General features: G+C 50.7%; 5 protein-coding genes across 5 annotated transcripts; all 5 read left to right on the forward strand.

Annotated features, from left to right (window-relative positions):
• Window positions 1–703: 703 nt before the first annotated feature.
• TrAtP1_006501 (uncharacterized protein) lies at window positions 704–3,513 on the forward strand (the record flags this gene model as incomplete). The annotated part of the gene is made up of 3 exons (XM_014083088.2): window positions 704–934; window positions 1,007–1,798; window positions 2,017–3,513. The coding sequence occupies 3 exons, from the start codon at window positions 704–706 to the stop codon at window positions 3,511–3,513; spliced, it is 2,520 nt and encodes an 839-aa protein (XP_013938563.1).
• A 945-nt stretch (window positions 3,514–4,458) lies between these two features.
• On the forward strand, window positions 4,459–7,181 carry TrAtP1_006502 (uncharacterized protein; the record flags this gene model as incomplete). Its single annotated transcript, XM_014083089.2, has 3 exons — window positions 4,459–4,885; window positions 4,951–5,181; window positions 5,248–7,181. 3 exons carry the CDS (start codon window positions 4,459–4,461, stop codon window positions 7,179–7,181), a joined length of 2,592 nt encoding a protein of 863 aa, XP_013938564.1.
• A 1,298-nt stretch (window positions 7,182–8,479) lies between these two features.
• Window positions 8,480–11,668, forward strand: TrAtP1_006503 (uncharacterized protein; the record flags this gene model as incomplete). The annotated part of the gene is made up of 6 exons (XM_014083090.2): window positions 8,480–8,499; window positions 8,645–9,181; window positions 9,238–9,485; window positions 9,546–9,570; window positions 9,633–10,202; window positions 10,273–11,668. The coding sequence occupies 6 exons, from the start codon at window positions 8,480–8,482 to the stop codon at window positions 11,666–11,668; spliced, it is 2,796 nt and encodes a 931-aa protein (XP_013938565.2).
• A 427-nt stretch (window positions 11,669–12,095) lies between these two features.
• TrAtP1_006504 (uncharacterized protein) lies at window positions 12,096–12,773 on the forward strand (the record flags this gene model as incomplete). The annotated part of the gene is made up of 3 exons (XM_066113154.1): window positions 12,096–12,098; window positions 12,158–12,320; window positions 12,409–12,773. 3 exons carry the CDS (start codon window positions 12,096–12,098, stop codon window positions 12,771–12,773), a joined length of 531 nt encoding a protein of 176 aa, XP_065969240.1.
• Window positions 12,774–15,102: 2,329 nt separating this feature from the next.
• Window positions 15,103–16,518, forward strand: TrAtP1_006505 (uncharacterized protein; the record flags this gene model as incomplete). Its single annotated transcript, XM_014083091.2, has 1 exon — window positions 15,103–16,518. The coding sequence occupies one exon, from the start codon at window positions 15,103–15,105 to the stop codon at window positions 16,516–16,518; it is 1,416 nt and encodes a 471-aa protein (XP_013938566.2).
• Between the last annotated feature and the right edge of the window lie 3,979 nt (window positions 16,519–20,497).

Genomic DNA, 20,497 nt, shown 5'->3' on the forward strand with positions numbered 1-20,497 from the left:
TCCCGATGAGAAGCCCTTAAGTATTCCTGCATGTTCACTTCATCTAATGAATTTTCACTTGTGTCCAAGTCTTCTGTTAAAATGACTGACTGGCGACGAAGAAGACCAGCGAGTAGAATATTGCCTCATTCAACCCATATAAAATGCTATATACTTGGCTAGAGGCATTCTTTTTTGTAGGCCCCATTTAATACACAACGATTCCCCCCCCCCTCCCCTTCCCTTATTATCGTGGATGCTTTACATGGATAGCCACATGCGTCTGTGGCAAATGTGAGTAGGTAGATGAAATAGCTGTAGAATGCAGTCTTTTTTTGTCTCCTTTGGCGCTTATTGTCAATAAATATAGCTGTTCCAGCGACTGTGTAATTGACTAAAAATTCATCGATATTGAGACATCATGGATTCAATGATAATTTGGTACAATATTGTTTGTGCGCAAATTCACTTCGATCACTGCATGAGATGTAGGGTAAGAGATCGCGCCGCACTTGAAGCGTATACGCGACAGAACGCACGGACCACATAAATTTCTCGCTGCCCCACTATCCAACCACAGTAAATATCACCGACTAATTTTTTTTCTAATTTTTTTCTTCGTCCCTCCAAATGTAAATCTTCAACACACCAGATTCATCATCAAGCATGCCTGCAGGCTGACAATTGGGCTATTGCTTCCGTACAATCCAGGCACATTGCAATCATGGAGACATCCAGAATTTTTGTAAAAGGCCTTCCGCCCAACATTACAGAGGCGGATGTTCGGAAGCATTTCTCAGCCAAGAATCGCGAGATCACCGATGTCAAGCTGATCCCTCAGAGGCGCATCGGCTATGTCGGCTACAAAACACCTGAAGATGCTCAAGGGGCCGTCAAGTACTTCAACAAGTCATACATTCGTATGTCTAAGATATCCGTCGAGCCAGCCAAGCCTGTAAGTACAACCCATGATGTCGCCCACGACCTGTAAACAACTTGGACCCAGCCTGTTCTAATGGAATGATAGATCTCAGACCCAGCCCTTGGTAAAAGCCAGCGATCAGTTCATTCCGATGCGCATGTGGCGACCAATCTTCGTCCCCATCTGAAGGAGGAGGGTGATTCTAAGAAGCGGAAACGAGAGGATCTAGATGAATCCGATCCCAAGCTGCGAGAGTTTCTCCGCGTGATGAAGCAGGGCAAGGGGGGTGTCCTTGCGGATGAAACAAACCCTGACGCCGACATGACCGGGCTTGCCACAGGTGGAGGGGCGCTTGTTGAAGAGGGCGAGAGTGATAACGAATATGAACAAATCCCCAAGAGACAGGAGAAGCCTCACAAGACACAATCGTCTGAGGCGAATCAAAATCTGGTGATGAACCAACGAGTACCAAGGGAGGCGACTTCAGATCAGAGCGTCCAACCTGTGGCGGAAGCCGACAGTGTGAAACCCCAAGAAGCCGAGGAAGCCCCTCAAACGTCGGTTGATGCGACAGATGACGACTGGCTAAGGTCACGGACAAACCGACTGTTAGATCTGGTTGACCCTGACGACCTTCCCCAGCCTGCTGAACAACGAGCTGTTGATTCGGCCGTGCGAGATGACGGAGAGAACAATGACACCACGCATTCCTCCCATGAAGTTGTTATGGAAGATGCCCCGGACCAAGCAAACGATCAGGGAGCAAACTCTACTGCTGCAGATGATGCGATTGCCACTATTTCGCGGACATCCCGGCTTTTTGTCCGAAACCTTCCCTATACTGCCACGGAAGAAGACCTCCATCAGAAGTTTGGAGAGTTTGGCACTTTACAAGAGGTAAGACGACCTAACCCCCATGACCTTTCGCGTGAAAAAAATGGAAAAAAACAGGCAACGTGATGAACCCCAAGATAGGGACATCTTATGCTTCTGCATGTGATGAGAACCTGGGCGATTATTTTAGTAGATGCTTCGATCTTCTGACCTCCTGTCCATATTTCAAAAGATGTTTTTTGTGGTCTTTGTATTCCTGGACAGATGGCTAACTTAGTCAGGTACATTTGCCGACCAATGCTTCTGGAGTTCGCAAGGGATTTGCGTTGGTGCTCTACGACGATTCATCCGATGCTGTGAAAGCATTCCAAGCTCTCGATGGGGTAACTTTTCAGGGGCGCATATTGCACATCATTCCTGCCGAAGCCAAAAAGCTTCAGGACGAGTTTGGAATGTCAAAATTACCCCTGAAGAAACAAAACTTGATACGCAAAAAAGCTGAGGCATCAACAAGCGTTTTCAACTGGAATTCACTGTACATGAGCCAGGACGCAGTCAACGCCTCCGTTGCGGCGCGTTTGGGTGTCTCAAAATCTGAAGTGCTGGATCCTACATCTGCCGATGCGGGCGTCAAGCAAGCCATTGCGGAAACGACAATCATCCAGGAGACGAAGGCTTTTTTTGCTTCCAACGGCGTGGATTTGGACGCCTTCAAATCACACAAGCGTGGTGGGACGTCCATCCTCGTCAAGAACTTTCCGTACGGAACTTCTATGGAAGAACTCCGGAAAATGTTTGAGGAGTGCGGCCCAGTTCTCAGAGTTCTCATGCCCCCGACTGGCACCATTGCCATCATCCAATTCGCCCAGTTGAACCATGCAAAGGCCGCATTTGGCAAGATGGCGTACCGTCGAGTCAAAGACAGCGTCCTTTTCTTGGAGAAGGCACCAATCGATCTCTTCAAGAACGGCTCCACTCAGCAGGATCAAGCTAGCCCGCTTGGGGAGCAGCGCACGGGTGTCCAAAAATTGAGCGTCGACGATTTGCTGTCGAGCGGCGATAAGATCGAGGAGCCTGCGGAAACCGCATCGCTCTTTGTCCGCAATTTAAACTTTGCCACGACAACCAACAAGCTGGCAGAAGCTTTTGAACCTCTTGACGGATTCGTCTCCGCTCGTGTCAAGACAAAAATAGACGCCAAAAAACCTGGCCAGACCCTCAGCATGGGCTTTGGCTTCGTAGAGTTCCGGTCTAAGAGTCAGGCTCAGGCGGCTCTCAAGACCATGGATGGCTACGTCTTGGATGGTCATACGCTGGGTGTCAAAGCCTCGCACAGGGGTCACGACGCCGCTGAGGAGAGACGGCGAGAGGACGTGGCTAAGAAGGCTGCGGCTCAGAGAACCAAGATCGTCATCAAGAACCTGCCTTTCCAAGCCACAAAGAAAGACATCCGGACTCTATTTGGTACTTATGGCCAACTTAGGAGCGTTCGCGTTCCAAAGAAGGCAGACTATACCGCAAGAGGGTTTGCATTTGCTGATTTTGTGACCCCTCGAGAGGCAGAGAATGCACTAAATGCACTGAAGGATACCCACCTTCTCGGGCGGCGACTAGTATTAGACTTTGCTGCCGCTGAGGCTGTCGATGCTGAGGAAGAGATCGAGAAGATGCAGCGCAAGGTAGGGGGACAGGCCAATAAAATGGCCCTTCAGCAGCTTACTGGAGGAGGGAGGAAAAGGGTTACTATTGGCAATGACGAGGATGAGCTCGAGGCTTAAGGTAAAAAGGCAAAGCAAAACTATATTCATTGCCTGTGTTGCACTGACAAGGCTGAGCTGTGCCCTAGCCCACGCTCTATTGAGCATAGGAAACCATCCCTTGGCAAGGGGAGGGGGGGTGTGTTCCCATTGTCGAAGTTCTACAACGGCTCTCTCCACGCGCATCGCGTGGGGTCATCAGCTGTCCGGGATCTTCAGCGAAGAATTCAAGTTTCGCGATGCCCAGGGGCCATCACCGCGCAGTGTTTGATGTTAATATCGTTCTACATACCTGGAGAACCGCACCTAAGATGGATGATTTGGTGCACATGTGTCTGGGGAGGAGTGTGGGTGAGACCATGGCGTCCTGGCCCCGCCTTCAGACTCCTCCCTTGCATGCCCAACGCCCCTCGTAACAGACCTCACGCTGCCATGTGCTGGTGGGTGTACTAGCTGTGCTTCATTGGCTCATAGAATGTGGTGTTCAGAGACGTAGAGTTGCCGCCCCGTTAAGAGATTGCCTGGCCGAGTACCCACCCCCGCTGCGCCAGCTCCCATGTCACGTCTTAGATGCTCTGCAGATGGATGAAATCTTGATAGCTTAGAAGCAAGTATCTTTTCTTGGGTTGGAGGGGCCAAAAGACAAGCTGCTAACCACCCCCCCGTCCTCCCCTTTGTCAATACAATCCGTTGGCCCTGCCCATACCCTCCCGAGTCTCGAGTCTATATGTTATCGACTGTCTCCTTTGGCTTTGGAAGACATGTTCGTTCCAATGGCTGTTCTTTGCCTCGTACAAAGCTTACACTCATCCCACCATTCCACGTCCCGAATTCCTTCCTACATTTCTCATCCATCAGACTCTGCTTCTTTCTTCATCAACGACTTGGTCTGTGGCTTTTGGGTTGCAGCTGAGCTTTTGAACATCTCTTTGTCGGGCATTCCTTGCCTCTCATCGGGCCTCTATCATGCCACCCGTCTACCACCAGCCGAGGCCAGTCCTCCCCTCACAGGGCATGCCGCATGCTCCAGAGTATATGGACGCAAGGCGAGGCGTTAACGGTATTCGCCAGCCTCTGCGGGAGGCTGCTGGCAATGCTCAAGCACATAGCTTCAATAGCAACATCCCATGTTATCAGACGCCTCCTGTATCTTCGATACCGCCAACCATTCCTACTCATATAGTTCCATCCCAATCTATCGAGGTTCTCTACTCTAGGCTTCAGGCACCCCGTCACCAGCCCCGACAAGCTCGCAAAGGCCGACAGGAGATCAACCCTCTCTACTTTTGTCCAGCTTTCAAACAATACCGCAACAGACAAGCTCACAAAGACACTCAAAAAGACAAAGGAGGCGTTTGGCGACGGCCCGAACTTGAAGATGCCTTTGTCGACTGTAAGTTGCCTTTAATTTCCTTCGACGTCCATACTCCTTTCACCAAGCTGACAGACATCATCTAGCGGTACTCCTCATGCCTCACATGGGCCGGCGGAAGTTTTCCATGGCCGGAAAGCTGCATGGCCGGAATATGCTGATCAGCGAGTACATCTTCGTCATTTGCGTGGAGCTCCTGGGCAGCAAAGAAATCTTTCGCATCGACAACAGCAATGACAGCATTGAGCAAATGGGGCGCAAACAAGTGTCCAGTCACATGCAAGTAGTCAAGAAATTTTTCGAAGATTTACGATGCTGTAGGTGCATTCCCACATTCTTGTGGAAGCTGACTGATTCATTAACCTCTGTTTTCTTACTTCTAGTTCACTTCCTTTTCCCTTCTGAAGAGAAGAAGGAACCTGGTTCCACTAATTCTGACGACTATTACGACGAAGAAGAGCAGGAGTCGTTCAAGTCCAACCCCATCTTGACGGCGTTGGCTGAAGGCAGGGTACCGGATGTGAGACCAAACTACGACTACTTTAACCAGCTGTTGTCACTACAGAGATCGATCACCGTGCGTCCCAAGACGTGCGAGCTCCTCGTGTCTTCGGCAGAGATTAAAATCCGCGACGATGTTGCGTATGACGCACACAATGTGCCCTTGGACCAGGCCTCGTTTCCTCATCTGAGCAAGTATACGAGTAACGAGGACTTCCCCGATGCTCTCGGTAAAGATGTCTTACTCCATGAGTACACCAGAGCCCTAGACCAGGCCACATCAGCATGCGTGAAGACGGTGACTCGACGATGGGCAAAGGATGCGCCGGCCATGTGTGAGACACTGGATCTGCCAACAAGGGACCAGGACTGCCTGCTTTTGGAAATATGTTCGACCTTGGAGCTGCACGAACACGCAAAGTTCCCCTCGGGGTCAGAGCTCACTGGGTTTGTCGAGGTGGCCATTACGCAGCCTGACCTGCAGCAACACCACTGGAAGTGCGTTACCCGATTGACCCGACCAGATGAGCTGTACGGCGACGACGCAAAGCGCGGCGTTTACACCAATGAGAGCGGCATCCACCATCGGGGATGCAGCGATTCTAAAAACGACTGCAGCTGCCACATGCGGCCCCGGCACGATATCCACGTGCCTTTCCCTGCTGTGGAGTGGGCCAGCATTTTGAGCACAGCCGTGCAATATCCTGATGTGGAGCACCAACGCAAGAAGGAGAAGCGCCATGATTCAAAGAAGCACGAGCTGGAGAGGACCGGCAGTAAGCGAAAGAGATCTGAGGACGAGGGAGATGCGGCTTCATGGGGCCGCCGCGAGCCAACAGGCAGCGATCTGATCTGCAAGGTTGCCATGTATCAGGAGCTATGGTCTCGCGCGCCAGATCCGTCATCGCAGTGGAAGCGACAGGCCATCATCTTCTGGCGCTTCAACACTACTAACCAGTGGTACAAGTACAACCCAGTCTTCAAGCCGTCAGGAACATCATGGCGATGGCTGACGATCAACGACCCCATGTCGCGGTACCATCAGCAAAAGGCCTTGGTATACCCTTCGGCCAACATGTCGAGAGATGTCGTCATGTCGCCGACGCCGAGCATGAGCCAGCAGCTCACGGGCATCATGGCTGGGAACCTGAGCTCGGCATGGGACAGCGCTTCAGGCGTTGCGCCAGTGCCGCCCGTGCAAACAAACATCAACGTGTTTGACTTTCCGGGAGGACTGGCCACGCCGCCACCAACAGCGACCATCCATGGCCCTTATGCGGGCGGGAGCTTTGACCCCAGCATGGGTGCCAATCCGGATGTGAACAGCTACCTGCCAACGGTAGGCACAACCGTGGGCGGGCCAGCCAGTGACCGCACACACTCACTGTCGTTGGCTGCCGGGCCTTCGTACTTTGAGGGGCCAGCAGGCTTTGCGGACATGAAGCCACTGTCAACGGCTAGTGTCAACCAGTTTCTACCTCATACCACCTCGCTGGACCCATCTACTCACCTTGTCTACGACGACGCGACCGGCCTCCAGGGCTGGGACATGCCGGCTCTGGATAGCTGGCCCGGCGCACCTACCTCGACGCCCACGGGCAACGAATGGAGCACAGCGCCCTCGGCGCAGCCCAGAGCGGATCCGGGCGACCACTCGGTACTGTGGAACCCAAGCCAATGGCATATCACGGGTGTCACAACACCATCATCTGCGGTTGGGCCTGAGCATGATGACAGCCCTAGATCAATGAAGAGGCGGCGGACAGAACCTGCACTAAACGCACATGTTCTACATATTCCTCCGAGTGAATGGTAGGCCAGTTTCTAAAGACTACAGGGTACGGGAATTTACGGAAAAGGGAATTGAGGCTTGTGGATAATGTTTTATTAGGGTGCCATGGGCTGGAGCTATTCGGACTTGTGGAAATCGTCTACAGCCGGCAAGAGAAGGCAAAATGCAAAAACTGACAGGTGGATACCCCATTTCACATGAAGGGCACATGCTATTTGAGTGAAGTGATCAACGGATAAAGGAGTTATTTTGGGAATAAGAAAAAAAACGAGGCGTTTGCAGTGTCTTGGAGGGACTCCTTGGCGAAACTTGGGTGGGATATGTTGGGCTGGCTGGCATTGGACAGATTTTTTAGAGACAAGCACGAGTAATAATAAACATGTGTGTTGTGAGCATGCTAGTATAGATCTTGGCCCCGACGCAGTGATTGGATGGATGAGGAAAAGCACCTTTGTTCAGTGACAGGCCTTTTGCATCTGTGGCTGAACTTTTTGTCTCTCGTGTGCGCCAATCAACGTGGTATACAAACAAGATGTGGGAACATTGGGCAACATATGACCGTTTGCGGCAGTACGTGGGCTACGTAGCATGTCTCAAATCGAGAGTTGGGAAAAATCTTCCGTAGTGGTGGCGGAAAGATTGAAAGAAGCATCGGGGAAAAAAAAGTTCTCTCGACGCTTTGACCACGAGCTGGGGTCAAAAGATCAAATGGCTTTGACAAAGAAAACGGGTGTCCGTCTTGCTCTCGAAGGGAGTGGCAAGGCTACCTTGGTTCCCTCCCCCTTTTGTTTCCTCTTCCCGTGTGTATAGTGTATACGGGAAGAGAGTCTCAGGAACACTTTTGTAGATAGTTTAAGGGAGAAGACCGCGTATATTGATCAAGGGAACGTAAAGTGGTTTCTGAAACACGTTTGTGGGATACTTATATAGGGCACCAGGTTTCCTCTTGTTCTTTTTCCTTTTATGAAGGGACTGTCTATGTGGAATGAGGAGGAAGGGGTAGGCATTTATTGACTGCGGTATTGAACAATAAATCTGTGAAGGAATGAGAGTGAGTGAGAGAGAGCTGGAGAAAGAGGTTTGTAGATTTGAGAGATTGGAGTTATTGACTGCGACAGGGCGTCTGTCGATTATCCCGAGTGACTATCGGCTTGTGACTGGTAGCACGAGCAAGTCAAACGGGGATCGCATTTGGGATGTTGTAGCCTGCCAAGATTGTGCCGAGTTCTGTGATGCCTACCTCGATGAAGTACCGTCTACTACAGATACTGCGTAGGTAGGTATAGTAGGTAGATACTTGTTCGGCAGCTGTTCGGTGTATGATGGAGGCACATGGCTACATGTATGTACGTACCTGGTTTCCTATTGGAGTAATGCCGCCTCGGTGGTGAGATGTTGATCCTTTGATGCCTGGCAGCCCCGCACCTGGAGCAACGTTGTAAATAGCATCGCCTCTTGACGCTGAAAACAAGCTGAACAGAACACAGAACGCATCTTTTCTTGCCACTCATCGGCAATAGCCCTCGTTGTTGGTTTTTGAAGCCCGAGCGGCTCCTTGGGCGTATCATCGAGCGCACGCACTGGCTCGGCGTCGGCATGGGCGGCCCTCCAGGGGTCTCGGCCAGTGTCGTTGCGGTGCTGCAGCTCGCAACGGCCGCCACGCAGTATCTCAAGGACGTCAGGGGCGGGACGGCCGAAAGGACGCGCCTCCGAGACGAGCTGCGAAGCACGGTGTGCCTGCTGGAGATGCTGCAGGACCGCCTGGAGGATTCGGAGCGCGGCGTGGACGACTCGAGCACGCTGAGGCCGCAGGCTGTCGATTCGTTGAGCGGCTCGGATGGCCCATTGCAGGTGTTCCGGCAAGTTTTGGACGAAGTTATCGCCGAGCTTGCCCCTCAGGATAAACTGAGGCAAAGGGCACAGCCGTTTACGTGGCCGTTTGATAAGAAGAAGGTGGCAGAGCTGCTTGCGTGCTTGGAAAGATTGAAGAGCCACTTCAACCTCGCTTTGCAGAACGATATTGCGTACATGACTTGTACTCACTGCATTGTAGACCAAGTTTGTGCTAATTGAATGCTAGACAACTGGCGAGATCGGCAAACCTCAAGCTGGATAGACTTGCCGATAATGTAGAAAGCTCGGAAGCAAGATCTCGAGATGCAGATGCACAGAAAATTATCAATTGGCTCAGTCCACTGTCTTTTCGAGCCAGACATGTCAGTGTTTTGGAGAGCGTGCAGCCTGGGACTGGCGCCTGGTTGTTGAAACATGAGGTTTTTCGTAGCTGGGTAAATGGCAACACTGGAACTCTCTGGTGTCCGGGCATACGTCAGTTTTATGAGCCAAAAGGCCTTTGTTATATATGAAATGCTGACTCGATGTCTACAGCTGGAGCTGGCAAGACAAGACTCTCGTATGCCATCTCCTATCATTTCTTTCTATCCATGTATAGACAGCTACTTACACTCTCTCAAGATCCTTGGTCATCAACCACCTCGAACAAGAGCCTCCCCACGCACGCAGTTTCTGCTCATACATCTACTGCGACTACAGACAGCGCGGCAGCCAGTCAAGTGCTGCTCTCCTTTCGAGTATACTTCAGCAAGTGCTTCAAAGTTCAGCTGAGGTGCTACCGTCTGAAGTAGCAACGCTGTATAGCCAACATCAGAAATACAACACTCGTCCTACCTTGACGCAGATTACCGATATTCTTGGCAAGATAGTCTCAACGTTTGAATCATTTCATGTCGTCATCGACGCCCTTGACGAGTGTGCAGAGTCAAATGAAGAGGCTCTCCGATTTGTGACGGCAGTTTCCTCTTTGAGTTCATCAGTGAAGATAATGTGCACTTCTAGATCTTCTAGCAGATTCGACGCCTATTTCAGTGAAGCGATGAAAATAAAGATTTCTGCTCATCATGACGATATTAGCACTTTTCTGGATGCATGCATACAAGAACAGCATATACTCTCAAAACATATTCGGAAAGACCCCACACTGAAAGACGACATCATCAGAACCATCATCCAAGAATCTCAGGGGATGTAAGTCGAGCACTCAAGCAAATAATACAAGTCCACAAAGATGGAAACGCGCTAATAACCACTCTGACAGGTTCTTATTAGCAAAACTACACATGGCTTCTCTATCAAAGAAGCTTAGCTGCAGAGAGGTGCGGGCTGCGTTGAAGTCCCTACCAAAAACTCTAGATGCCATGTACGCAGACGCATATGAGAGGATAGAGAATCAAGAAACAGAATTCGCTGAGCTGGCCGAGGCAGTGCTGTTCTGGGTCATTTGTGCCAGAAGAAACTTTACAGTCCAGGACTTGCAGCATCTATATGCCACGCAGGAATTGCCAGACGGAGAATTACTCGAAGAAGATGACTTGCCAGATGGCGATATTTTAACGGAGGCTTGCAGCGGCTTGGTCATGGTTGATGCGGAATCGCAAGTCGTCCGTCTAGTCCACTATACCGCTCAGCAATACTTTGAAGAATCTCACAAACTGTTGATAAAAAGGGCACAGCTGACTCTGACGAGAACCAGTCTGACATATCTAGCATTGCCCAACTTTTCCAGTGGCGCCTGCACAAACGATGCTGACATGTCTCTCCGCTTGGAGCAATATCCGTTTCTTGACTACGCTGCCAAATATTGGGGCACCGAAATTGTTCATATTGAGAGTGCCGAAATTATACCAAAGCTGGAAACCTTCATTTCCAACACTGCCGCGTTGGAGGCTGCCAACCAAGCATGGAGTTTGAAGGCTAATCGGTATACACATTGGAGCCAGGAGTTCCCTAGACATGTGCCTGCACTCGTGATGATCTCTGCTTTTGAAGTATCAGATATTCTAAGATACATGGTCTCAAAAGGCCATGCAGTTGATGACAGAGGCAGCGATGGGGAGACGGCTCTGATTCGTTCTGCTGCCTTTGGCCACGCCCAGAACGTGCAAGTGCTCCTTGAACTCGGCGCCGAAGTTGATGCTCGAGATCACATGGATGAGACGGCGCTGCAGAGAGCAGCAAGATGCGGGTATGAAGACGTGATTAACGTATTACTCGATAAAGGGGCAGACGTCAACTTGAGAGCATCCGGTGATTGGACTGCGCTCATGTCTGCAGTTTCTAGCGCCAACATTGAGGCCGTCAGAATCCTAGTGGAAGCGGGAGCCGATTTCAAAGCGGAAACGGTATGGGGAGATTCAGCCTTGAGCATTGCAACGCGCAATGGTCTGGAAGTCATTGCCAACTTCCTCTCGGATCAGGGGGGCAGTTCTCCCCAAGGGTCCCGCTGGGCGTCGTGCCTCCATCATTGCCTCTCGCAAGGGTCTACACCAGCTCGTCCGGAAACTCACGGCCAATTACGACACTGTTGCCGACAGGCCACTGCGGCGGCAGAGCTCGAGACTCATGGAAGGGTTAAATGCCATTCAAGAGGAAGAAATAGCAGCGTCTGGTATGAGGAGACCAGAGGCACTGGGAGCAGACTCCGGAGCAGATGAATCCAGCACGGATGACTTCTTGGATGCGTTGGAAGAGACGAGCTACAACACTGGCTTCTCTAAGCGATATGAAATGGTTGAAAGACTTGGTAAAGGTCACTTTGCTGACGTGTTTTTATGCTCAAGCAGAGTGACGGGGGTGAGGCATGCAGTCAAAGTATGTACATGCACCGACGCAGTAGACGATGCCGCAGTACGAAGTGGCATCATTTGGGAGATCAAAGCCCTGCAGGCGCTCCAAAAGAATCCGCATCCGAACGTCTTGAGGATTGTCGATGTATTCGCCGACTACTCTCTCAAAACGATTTACTTGGTGCTCGAGCTGGCCCCGCATGGGGAGCTTTTCAACTATATCGTGGCAAGGCAATTTTTACCGGAAGAACAGACGCGAAAGATATTCTTGCAGCTGTTTTCTGCGCTAGAATTCATGGTTGGTTTCTCTTCAGCCGCTCCATATCTCCATGTGTCGAGATCTAATAATAGGGGTAGCATGGCCTAGGATGGGTGCATCGTGATATCAAACCAGAGAACATCTTGTTACTGGACGAAGAGACGCCAACCATCAAAATTGCAGACTTTGGGCTGGCAAAAAAACTTGGCGCCGACGCTGAAGCATTGGGGCTCACGACGACCCTTTGTGGAACTCCGAGCTGTATGACAGTCTGATACTTTCTTTTCTGCATCTTATCTATCCCCCTCAGACCATGAAACAGAACATCTGCTGACATTTTTGCTCCTAGACGTGGCCCCCGAGGTACTTGAAGAAGGCAGAGAGAGAAGATACGGATTCTCGGTAGACATCTGGTCCTGCGGCGTCGTCATGTACATCTGCCTATGTGGCTTCCCGCCCTTTAGCGACGAATTGTACAGCAAAGACTTTCCGTATATGCTCGCCCAGCAAATCAAGGAGGGCCGATTCGACTATCCGTCGCCATACTGGGACAAGGTCGGCGACCCGGCCTTGGATCTGATTGATAACATGCTGGTGGTGAACTTTAGGAAGCGGTTTACGGCCAGGCAGTGTCTGGAGCATCCCTGGATGCGGGAGGTGGTGCCGCGGATACTGGCGGAGCCGATTAGGTCGGCGAGCCCGGATCCAATGTGAAACTTATGGTGGACAGGTAGTTGGATTTGGTATTTGCTTTCTATTGGAAATGAATGAGCGTCTGTTCTGACCGTTGACGCTCTAGTCGATGGTGCAGCCTGGGGTGGAGAGTTGCGGGTAACACGGGTTGCGTCTGCCGAGTAACTTCTTGAGGAGAGGGAGCCATTTTTGCATAATCAACATGTTGGAAATATGTCAAAAGAAGAAGAGAGTGGAGGCAAGGGTTAGATAGTAGTGCCATCTACGTAGGTGCGCGGGCTATATCGAGAGCCCGCACCGCTGGGCGTTGGGTACATGTACTCGCAAAGAGGCCAAAAAATCATCTACATCTTACCCCAGCAGCGTATCAATCGCATTTGATCCCATGCTCAGAGAGAAGAAGCGCGGCCGCGGCTAAGCGGAATGCTACGCCGATGCTGTATGAGTCGATTCGCGTGTGTTACTGAACAGGGAACAGGGAAGCGCAGATTAAGCGCCTGCGAGACAAGGGTCGAGGACAAAGAAATGAAACGAGACGGCGGACAAAGGATGGAAGCACAAATCGGGGCACTTGAGTACAAAACCCTCAGGCATACACGTTGCATCAATTTGATGATGGCTGTGGGGGAAGTCTGAAAGAGGGTCAGATGCGAATATGTGAAGCAGCAGCTCATGCACGATGATGCAAGCAATTGTGGCATTGAATCCACCGGGCTGCATCAAAGAAAAAAAGGAAGAGAAATTTGCTTCAACTTGTGTGCCGCAGCCGAAATCTGCTGATCGAATGACTGCAATGGCAGGTTTCTTGTTTTATATATTGGAGAGCGTTTGAGGTCGCAGCTGGTCGGCAGTGGCGGCGAATGAGAGCCAGTCGCTTGCATCGCCCCGGGCAAGGCTAAACAACGACGGCCAATATGCGCGGCGCTTAGGCAAATGAATGGGCCTGGGCCACTGCAGACGTCCAGTATTAATTTGGAAATGCAGTGCCTAGTAACGTGCTGGCGGCCTATGCATGAGATTCTTGAGGCTGTTTCCAGTAGTGCTTGCATGTACTGCTGCTGCGAGGTTCTGGTGCGCAGGTACATGGTCCCGATCAAGGCCTGTGCCACTGTCGGATCTTGATGCTGCCGCAAACATCAACTTGAACCGACCACGGCTCGATTCTTGTGCGTCTCGCAACCTGCTACGGCCAACTCGCGTCTGCTGAAACGAGGGCCTTGGAGTGGCCTCCTCGCCAATGGCTTCTCTGCCATGCCCAGCATCTGCTGGTTCACTAACAACTGACTCCATCTTGCTCTGCTTCTTACTCTGCTCTGCTCTGTTCTATTCTCGGCTGCACTGCCCGGCGTCTGTCTCATGTCCGGCCATGTCCAGCGGCCATTTGATGCCGAGCGATGGCGTGTCGATGATAGGCTGCCGTTGAAGCCAGCTGGCGCGGTGAGATGCTTCAGCTTGAGGATCGTGTTGTTTTTCTGCTGTATGGTGTTGAGATTCGGGTCGTCAGGCAATATATTAGTTCCACCTTCTTTGCGTCTTTGCGGCTGAACTTTTATCATATATCATCCCATCATCTCTGTCTCTAATTCAAGCCACCTGGACTTTGCATTTCCGTTTGACTATTGTGCCGGCTTGCCTATTGTGTGTGGGCTGATTGTCACAACTTCCGATTGTTCAAGCTTGTGAGACGATACTGATGATGGCAAGGTGACAGAAGACTTTTCCCTTTCCCTTTTTCTTTTCTTCTATTTCTTCTTTCTCTTTCTACCTGAAAATATTCAAGACCATCTCAATCTTTACCCACCTCTCTCCAATTCACTGGGCCTGAACGACGCTGGACGTGATTCACCCTCTTCCCTCGACATCCTCGACAAAGATACTCGGCTCCATCACATTGCACCTCTGAGTGAACACAAAGATACACAAGAACAGAAACCCACAAACAACACATTTGAACACTGTGCTGCAAGACTGTTCACGTACACAGAAAAAAAAAGTGGAAATCAAAAAAAGAAAGAAGGCAACAGCTGTTCACCACCTGAACACCACCCATTATTCGAGAGCTATAAGCAGGCGGACCGGCCTCCTCGTCTTCGCCAGCTGGCAGTCTATATTTACACCTCTTCGCCTCGTCTTTTCTCTCTTTCTCTTCTTCTAAAAAACAAAACCCATAACAAACTTGATCACGGTCGCATTTTGGTTCTGCTTTTTCTCCTGGAGAGATTTAAAGAAGCACTTCATTCCTTGATATCGTCTTCCGACTCGGTCCTTACCTGTTCGACAGTTATAGCAACAACACAGTCACTATTTTCAATTCAACAGCTTTTCCATCTTTTCCACACGCGACTTTACAATGTTGAGAATGACGCCCAAGCCTCGCGTTGGCCTCAAGGTGGCCCTGGTCTTGGCCCTCGCCGCCGCCGCCAACGCTCACTCGTGGATTGAGCGCGCCTACAAGGTCGCCCCAAACGGCACCATGATTGGAGCCGAGGGCTATCCCCGTGGCTGGATTGCTCGCACTTCTACCGACCCGCTGTGGCAGGACAAGATCCCCCAGCTGCTTCTGCCGCTGACGGGCCAAAGTGCCTACTCGGGCGACGAGATCCTCAACAAGTTCAAGAAGGAGGACAACCCTCAGTTCCCTATGCTGGAAGCCGCTGCGGGCGACCACATCGCCCTCATCCACCTGGAGAACGGCCACACGACGCTGCCGCAGAACCAGCCCAGGAAGCCGCAGAACCGCGGCACCATCTTCCTCTACGGCACCAGCCAGCCCAAGGAGAACGAGCGCCTCTTTGACGTGCATCTTGTCTGGAACAAGGCCGGCACGGGAGGCGACAAGCGCGGCGTCCTGCTGGGCACGCGGAGCTACGACGACGGCAATTGCTACCAGCCCAACAACGGTGCTCTCAGCATTGAGCGAGCCGCCAGACTGGCCCCTGAGGGTGCCGACCACAACACTGAGCTCGGCTGCCAGTCCACCATCCAGCTGCCCAGCGACCTCAAAGCCGGCTCCGTCTACACAATCTACTGGTACTGGGACTGGCCCGACCTGGACGCCACCAACATCGACTTCCAGGCGACCACAAATGGCCTGTACCCCTGGGCCGGCACATTTATGCGCGGCGAGAAGGACCCCCACGGCTTCACCATGGCTGCCATTTCCAAGAACGAGAGCTACGCCAGCACCATCGATATCAAGATTACAGGTGGCGGCTCGTCTTCGGCCAAGCACGCCAACATCAACGGCGAGTTTATCGAAAAGCAGAACATCTACTCCATGGCCATCAAGGACCAGATGGTTGGCAACTTCCAGGTCGACATTGATGCCAATGGAGGAGCCAAAGGCGGCCCTGGCGCAACTCCCGTCACTTCCACTTCGGCTGCTCCTCACGAGGCGCACACCTCGGCTGCCAGGCAGGGAATTGCCCAGCCATCTGCCGCTCCAACTGGCAATGCTCCCGAGCAGCCATCAAAAGCCTCTGCTTCGAGCCCTGTTGTCTTTGTGACAACGACAATCCACACTCAAGCTGCTGCGGCTTCGCACACGCACACGCCCTCGACCACAACCATCACCTCGATTACAACCTTGGCGGTGACTTCAACTCGCACCAGCGATGCTCAGGTCGCTGCTCCAACCGTCATCGTGTCAGTTACCAAGCATGTGCCCGCAGCACGAGATGGTGAGCCGACGCCGACCGCGTTGAACGACCGTCCAACTGTGACGCCGCTCAACCGACGCCGTAATTGGGCCTTTGGCCAGCATTGAGCATCAGCCGGCTCGATTTGAATGATGGAATGGGAAGGAGAAATGGGCTCATCATTTGGTCTTTCTCTTTTTCCATTACAACTTTTACCATATTCGGTCATTTGTTTCCTTTTTTCTTCTTCTTTTTATAAGTATCTATCAATGCATTTGGTTGGCTGCATTTGCGATAAAGGGAGGCTTCAGGCCACAAAAATACCATTCGGGCAGGCTCACGGAATTTGATTTCATATGGTTTGGCATTTTACGGAAATGGGTATATGGGAGGGAAACTATGGGCGATTTGAAAAGATTCTTGTCATTTTAGGCTTTTCCTATTCACAGGAAATCATTTGGCGCTCCATCTATGAGGCCTGGATATGCCTGACTTGACATGACATGACATGACCTTTTCTTTTGTTTACGGGATTCTTCGCTCTCTCTTCATTCGTTTTCAGAGACTGAGGCATGCATCCAGCATTTTACGTGCGGCTTGAGGGGGGTGGGTAAAGGCGTTGAGTATGCTTGATGATACCACTGGAGGGGATCTCTTGCATTTTGATTTCCGGTTTCTGGTTTGTCTTTTATTCACGAGTTAGATAGCTGCTTCCATATACTATACTATATTATACTATACTATACTGCACCTCTCCATGTGTCATACATATTTCATCCAAATAGTGCCCTCTGTATAAACTACGCAAAAAAACGATGCATCTTTGTAAAAATGAATCTCATCCACCCAAAGGTTATTTTACCCTCTTTTTGCACTCTAACTAGCTATTCCGACCGACCTGGGGTAAGAATTACATATTGTGTTGGTTGTGGCTCGGCACATCCCTTCCATTCCATATTCCTTCCAGATTTTCAGAGTATCCGTTCACGGAAAAGGGGGTATAATTTACACCTTCTTTGTGGCTTACAAGGCTTACAGGGTTTCGGAAGCCCAGTGAGGCTTGCAGCGCCACGAAACAGGCACGGAAGACGCCTTTCGCAAAGGCTAAATAACATCAGACAAAAGATGGACGTACCGATGGAATTCCACATAAAAAATAGACTCGTGAAATTTTTTTTCTCTTCTGCGAAATGACCCACCGCCAAAAGGCAAGTAAAATGAATGGTATGGTGATGATGGAAGAGACCGAAAGATCCGATGGGAGTTTTTTGACTTTTTTTCTCATGGGTATCTTTTATGGATCGTGTTGGTATATATTATATAGAAATGATGTAAAAGAGGGCTTGATGCAAGTGGCGTATAGTAAAACAAATAACGCAGAAGCCATCAAGATTGTTTGGAAGAGAATCACATGTACAACTTGTATGGACGTCGTACATGTACTAATGTATAACGAGTTTCATTTCTAAAAAGTCAAAAACTTGCAGTACTTTGAGAGATGCTGTTGAAATTACGTGTACTCGGCGCAATGGCTTTGGACATTTTACTAATCTCTCTTCATCATCAAGACGTTACGTGATGCAGCTAGTAAAGGCAGAGGCCGCGTAATGAAGCTGCATTGGCTCAAAGAAGGATGAAACAAACAAAGTCGCCAGCTATTCGTATTTTCCTAGCGACTATCAAAAGTGTCGAGTCGGTCCATGGCAATAATCACGCATTGAATAAGCACCAGTCTCCCCAGTCTCATGCCTTTTCTCCTCTAGTTCAATTCTGTCTCTTATCGACTGAGCTGAGAAATCAACAAGTTCGTTCTGCTGCCACGGCGGCTAAATGGGGGATTGTCGCTGGGATTAATCCGCATATTGTGAAATCCGGAACCCACCCCGGGAAGGAGGGGGGAAGAGCAAAAGCGGATCTATCAAGAATGGTCACGATGCCCTGTTTTGCGTATATACATGCGTGTGATGATGGGGAGACTTTTGGAATCAGAGGAAAAAATAAAAAAAATATATCGAATATTGCTCCGAGGGCCGTCGGCTTGCTGCAACTCCGGGAAACACTAGCGGAGTTTTGATTCTAGAATAGAACTAGGAGAAAAAGAAGCAAAAGAGAGCTACTTTGTGCGTTTGGTGACACATTTATGGAGTGCGGCGAAGCTTAGCTGGTGCTGGATTTCAGAGATGTGTGAGCGGGATTAGGTAATGCCAACAGAGTCGTATTGGATGTATCTCAGACTGAGCATCACAAGGTTCTACATTCAGGATACAAGAGAGATAAGACGAAGTGAAAGAATAGGTCATGCGTGTGTCAAAAGAGAGGGACTATGAGGCTATTTTTCCGTTTGGGCAATTCCATCGCCAATTTGTCACGCTTTCGTGTCATCCTTTTGATGCGGTGCAACTAGCATCATCTATCGGTTTGGAAAGGAAAGGCGGTGATTCTCAGGCACGGCTACCCGGAGAGGGTTTTCCATGATGTCAGTGGTGAAAGGAGGCTGCCTAGAGTTTGTCTCAACCAGCAATATTTTACCGATCAACGACGTTGCAGTGTTGTCCTTGTTCTACTCCTTTTAGCACCCTCTTCTTCTTTTTGCTTTTTCCATGTTCCATCCTTTCACCTTAGCTGTACCGCACTAATGTAGGATCGTACATGCAATATGAGCCAGCATGGGCCAATTCGGCGTCGTTGCTCGTGCCTCAGCCGCAAATTGCAAATCAATAGTGGCCTGTCCCCAATCCCTTACATGATCGCGGAAGACGGGAAAGACGACATGGCCGACATGCATGAGTGCCAATGCCGATTTGACGCACGTCAAAAGTGCTAACCTCTCCCTGCTTATCCGTACTTGTTAGTCAGCTCAAGCTGTCTCGTTGTCCCGTCTCCAGATAGTCTCCATCTAGTATTCGCATTCGCATCAGCATCCATATCTCGAAAAAAAAAGACCAACAACCTCCAATTCCAAATTTACAAAATTCAAGGCCGCTTAGTGCATGCTGTCGTCATCCATGCAAAGCGAATCCCTTCTGTAAGAGGCACTCTGGCACTCCATTTTTGCTTGCTCGACTCGAATGGGTGTGAAGGAAAAAAGAAACGGCCTCTGGGCATTAGCTCCGCATCAAAATCGACGCTAGGACACAGTATGCGGTGGGGGATTCGCACACAGTCGATACGCCCCCCCTCATTGGATTGATGGAAGGCTGATGCTTGCGCGCACACAAAGTCCCAAAAACGACCCAATCCAATTGCACTGCGCTCGCCTTTTTCTATCGCGGCTAACCGCTCGAGGCATCTGATGGCGGGAGGGTCTGGCGGAGCCGTGGCCTGTTCGAACGATTGAACAGCAGGATGGAGAGAAACTCGGTGGATGCCATGGATGAAAGAAGATGAACTCGAGTACGCATGCACATGCGAGTGAGAGTGAGACATGCAGACTATTGAAATTGAAAATGCACAACACTGACCGTTGATCCACGCAACACATTGGCAGCACGGGCCATTCGGTATTTCCCAATAACCAGATTGCTTCGTTTGTCTGGACAGACGTCTACTCCGGAGGGCTCCGTATCTGTCAATGGGCATGGCCTCGTACGGCATCGTCGCGGAGCAGGGCAGATCCGATGGATATAGCGGGAAATAACAACGCCAGCAGCAACAGCGTCGCAGAGATGCTACAGTACGCCCGGTAATGGCGGGACACAAGTCACTCGGCCCTCTGAAACGAGCACTTGTCGACAGGGAATTGCAAAGCGGGGGATACCTGCTCCACGCTCAGAGATCAAGTCGACGATTAACATTTTGAACCAGGGCTGTTTCTGTTTCTGCCATGGTACGGAGTACAGTAGTATCTTGATCTGAGCCGCCAGCATCCACCGCCCCTCTTCGACTGTCGCGAGATCTGGAAGCGAAGCGACAAAACCATCTTGGCCCTTGAAGCACACAAAAACTATGCGCCCTCGCAGCAAAAACTCTCGCATCGCTCTTCTGATCTGCAAAACGGCGCTTAGGCACGAGGCCTGCCAGAGCAAAGTGCTGCCGGGCCAGCCACATATCGCCACCCGGGAATGGCACGAAGCCAAATGCATCCGGGAACCGTTCCCAACTAACCAA

Source organism: Trichoderma atroviride, chromosome 3 (assembly GCF_020647795.1).
Source record: "Trichoderma atroviride chromosome 3, complete sequence".
In the NCBI taxonomy this organism is placed as follows: Eukaryota; Fungi; Ascomycota; class Sordariomycetes; order Hypocreales; family Hypocreaceae; genus Trichoderma; species Trichoderma atroviride.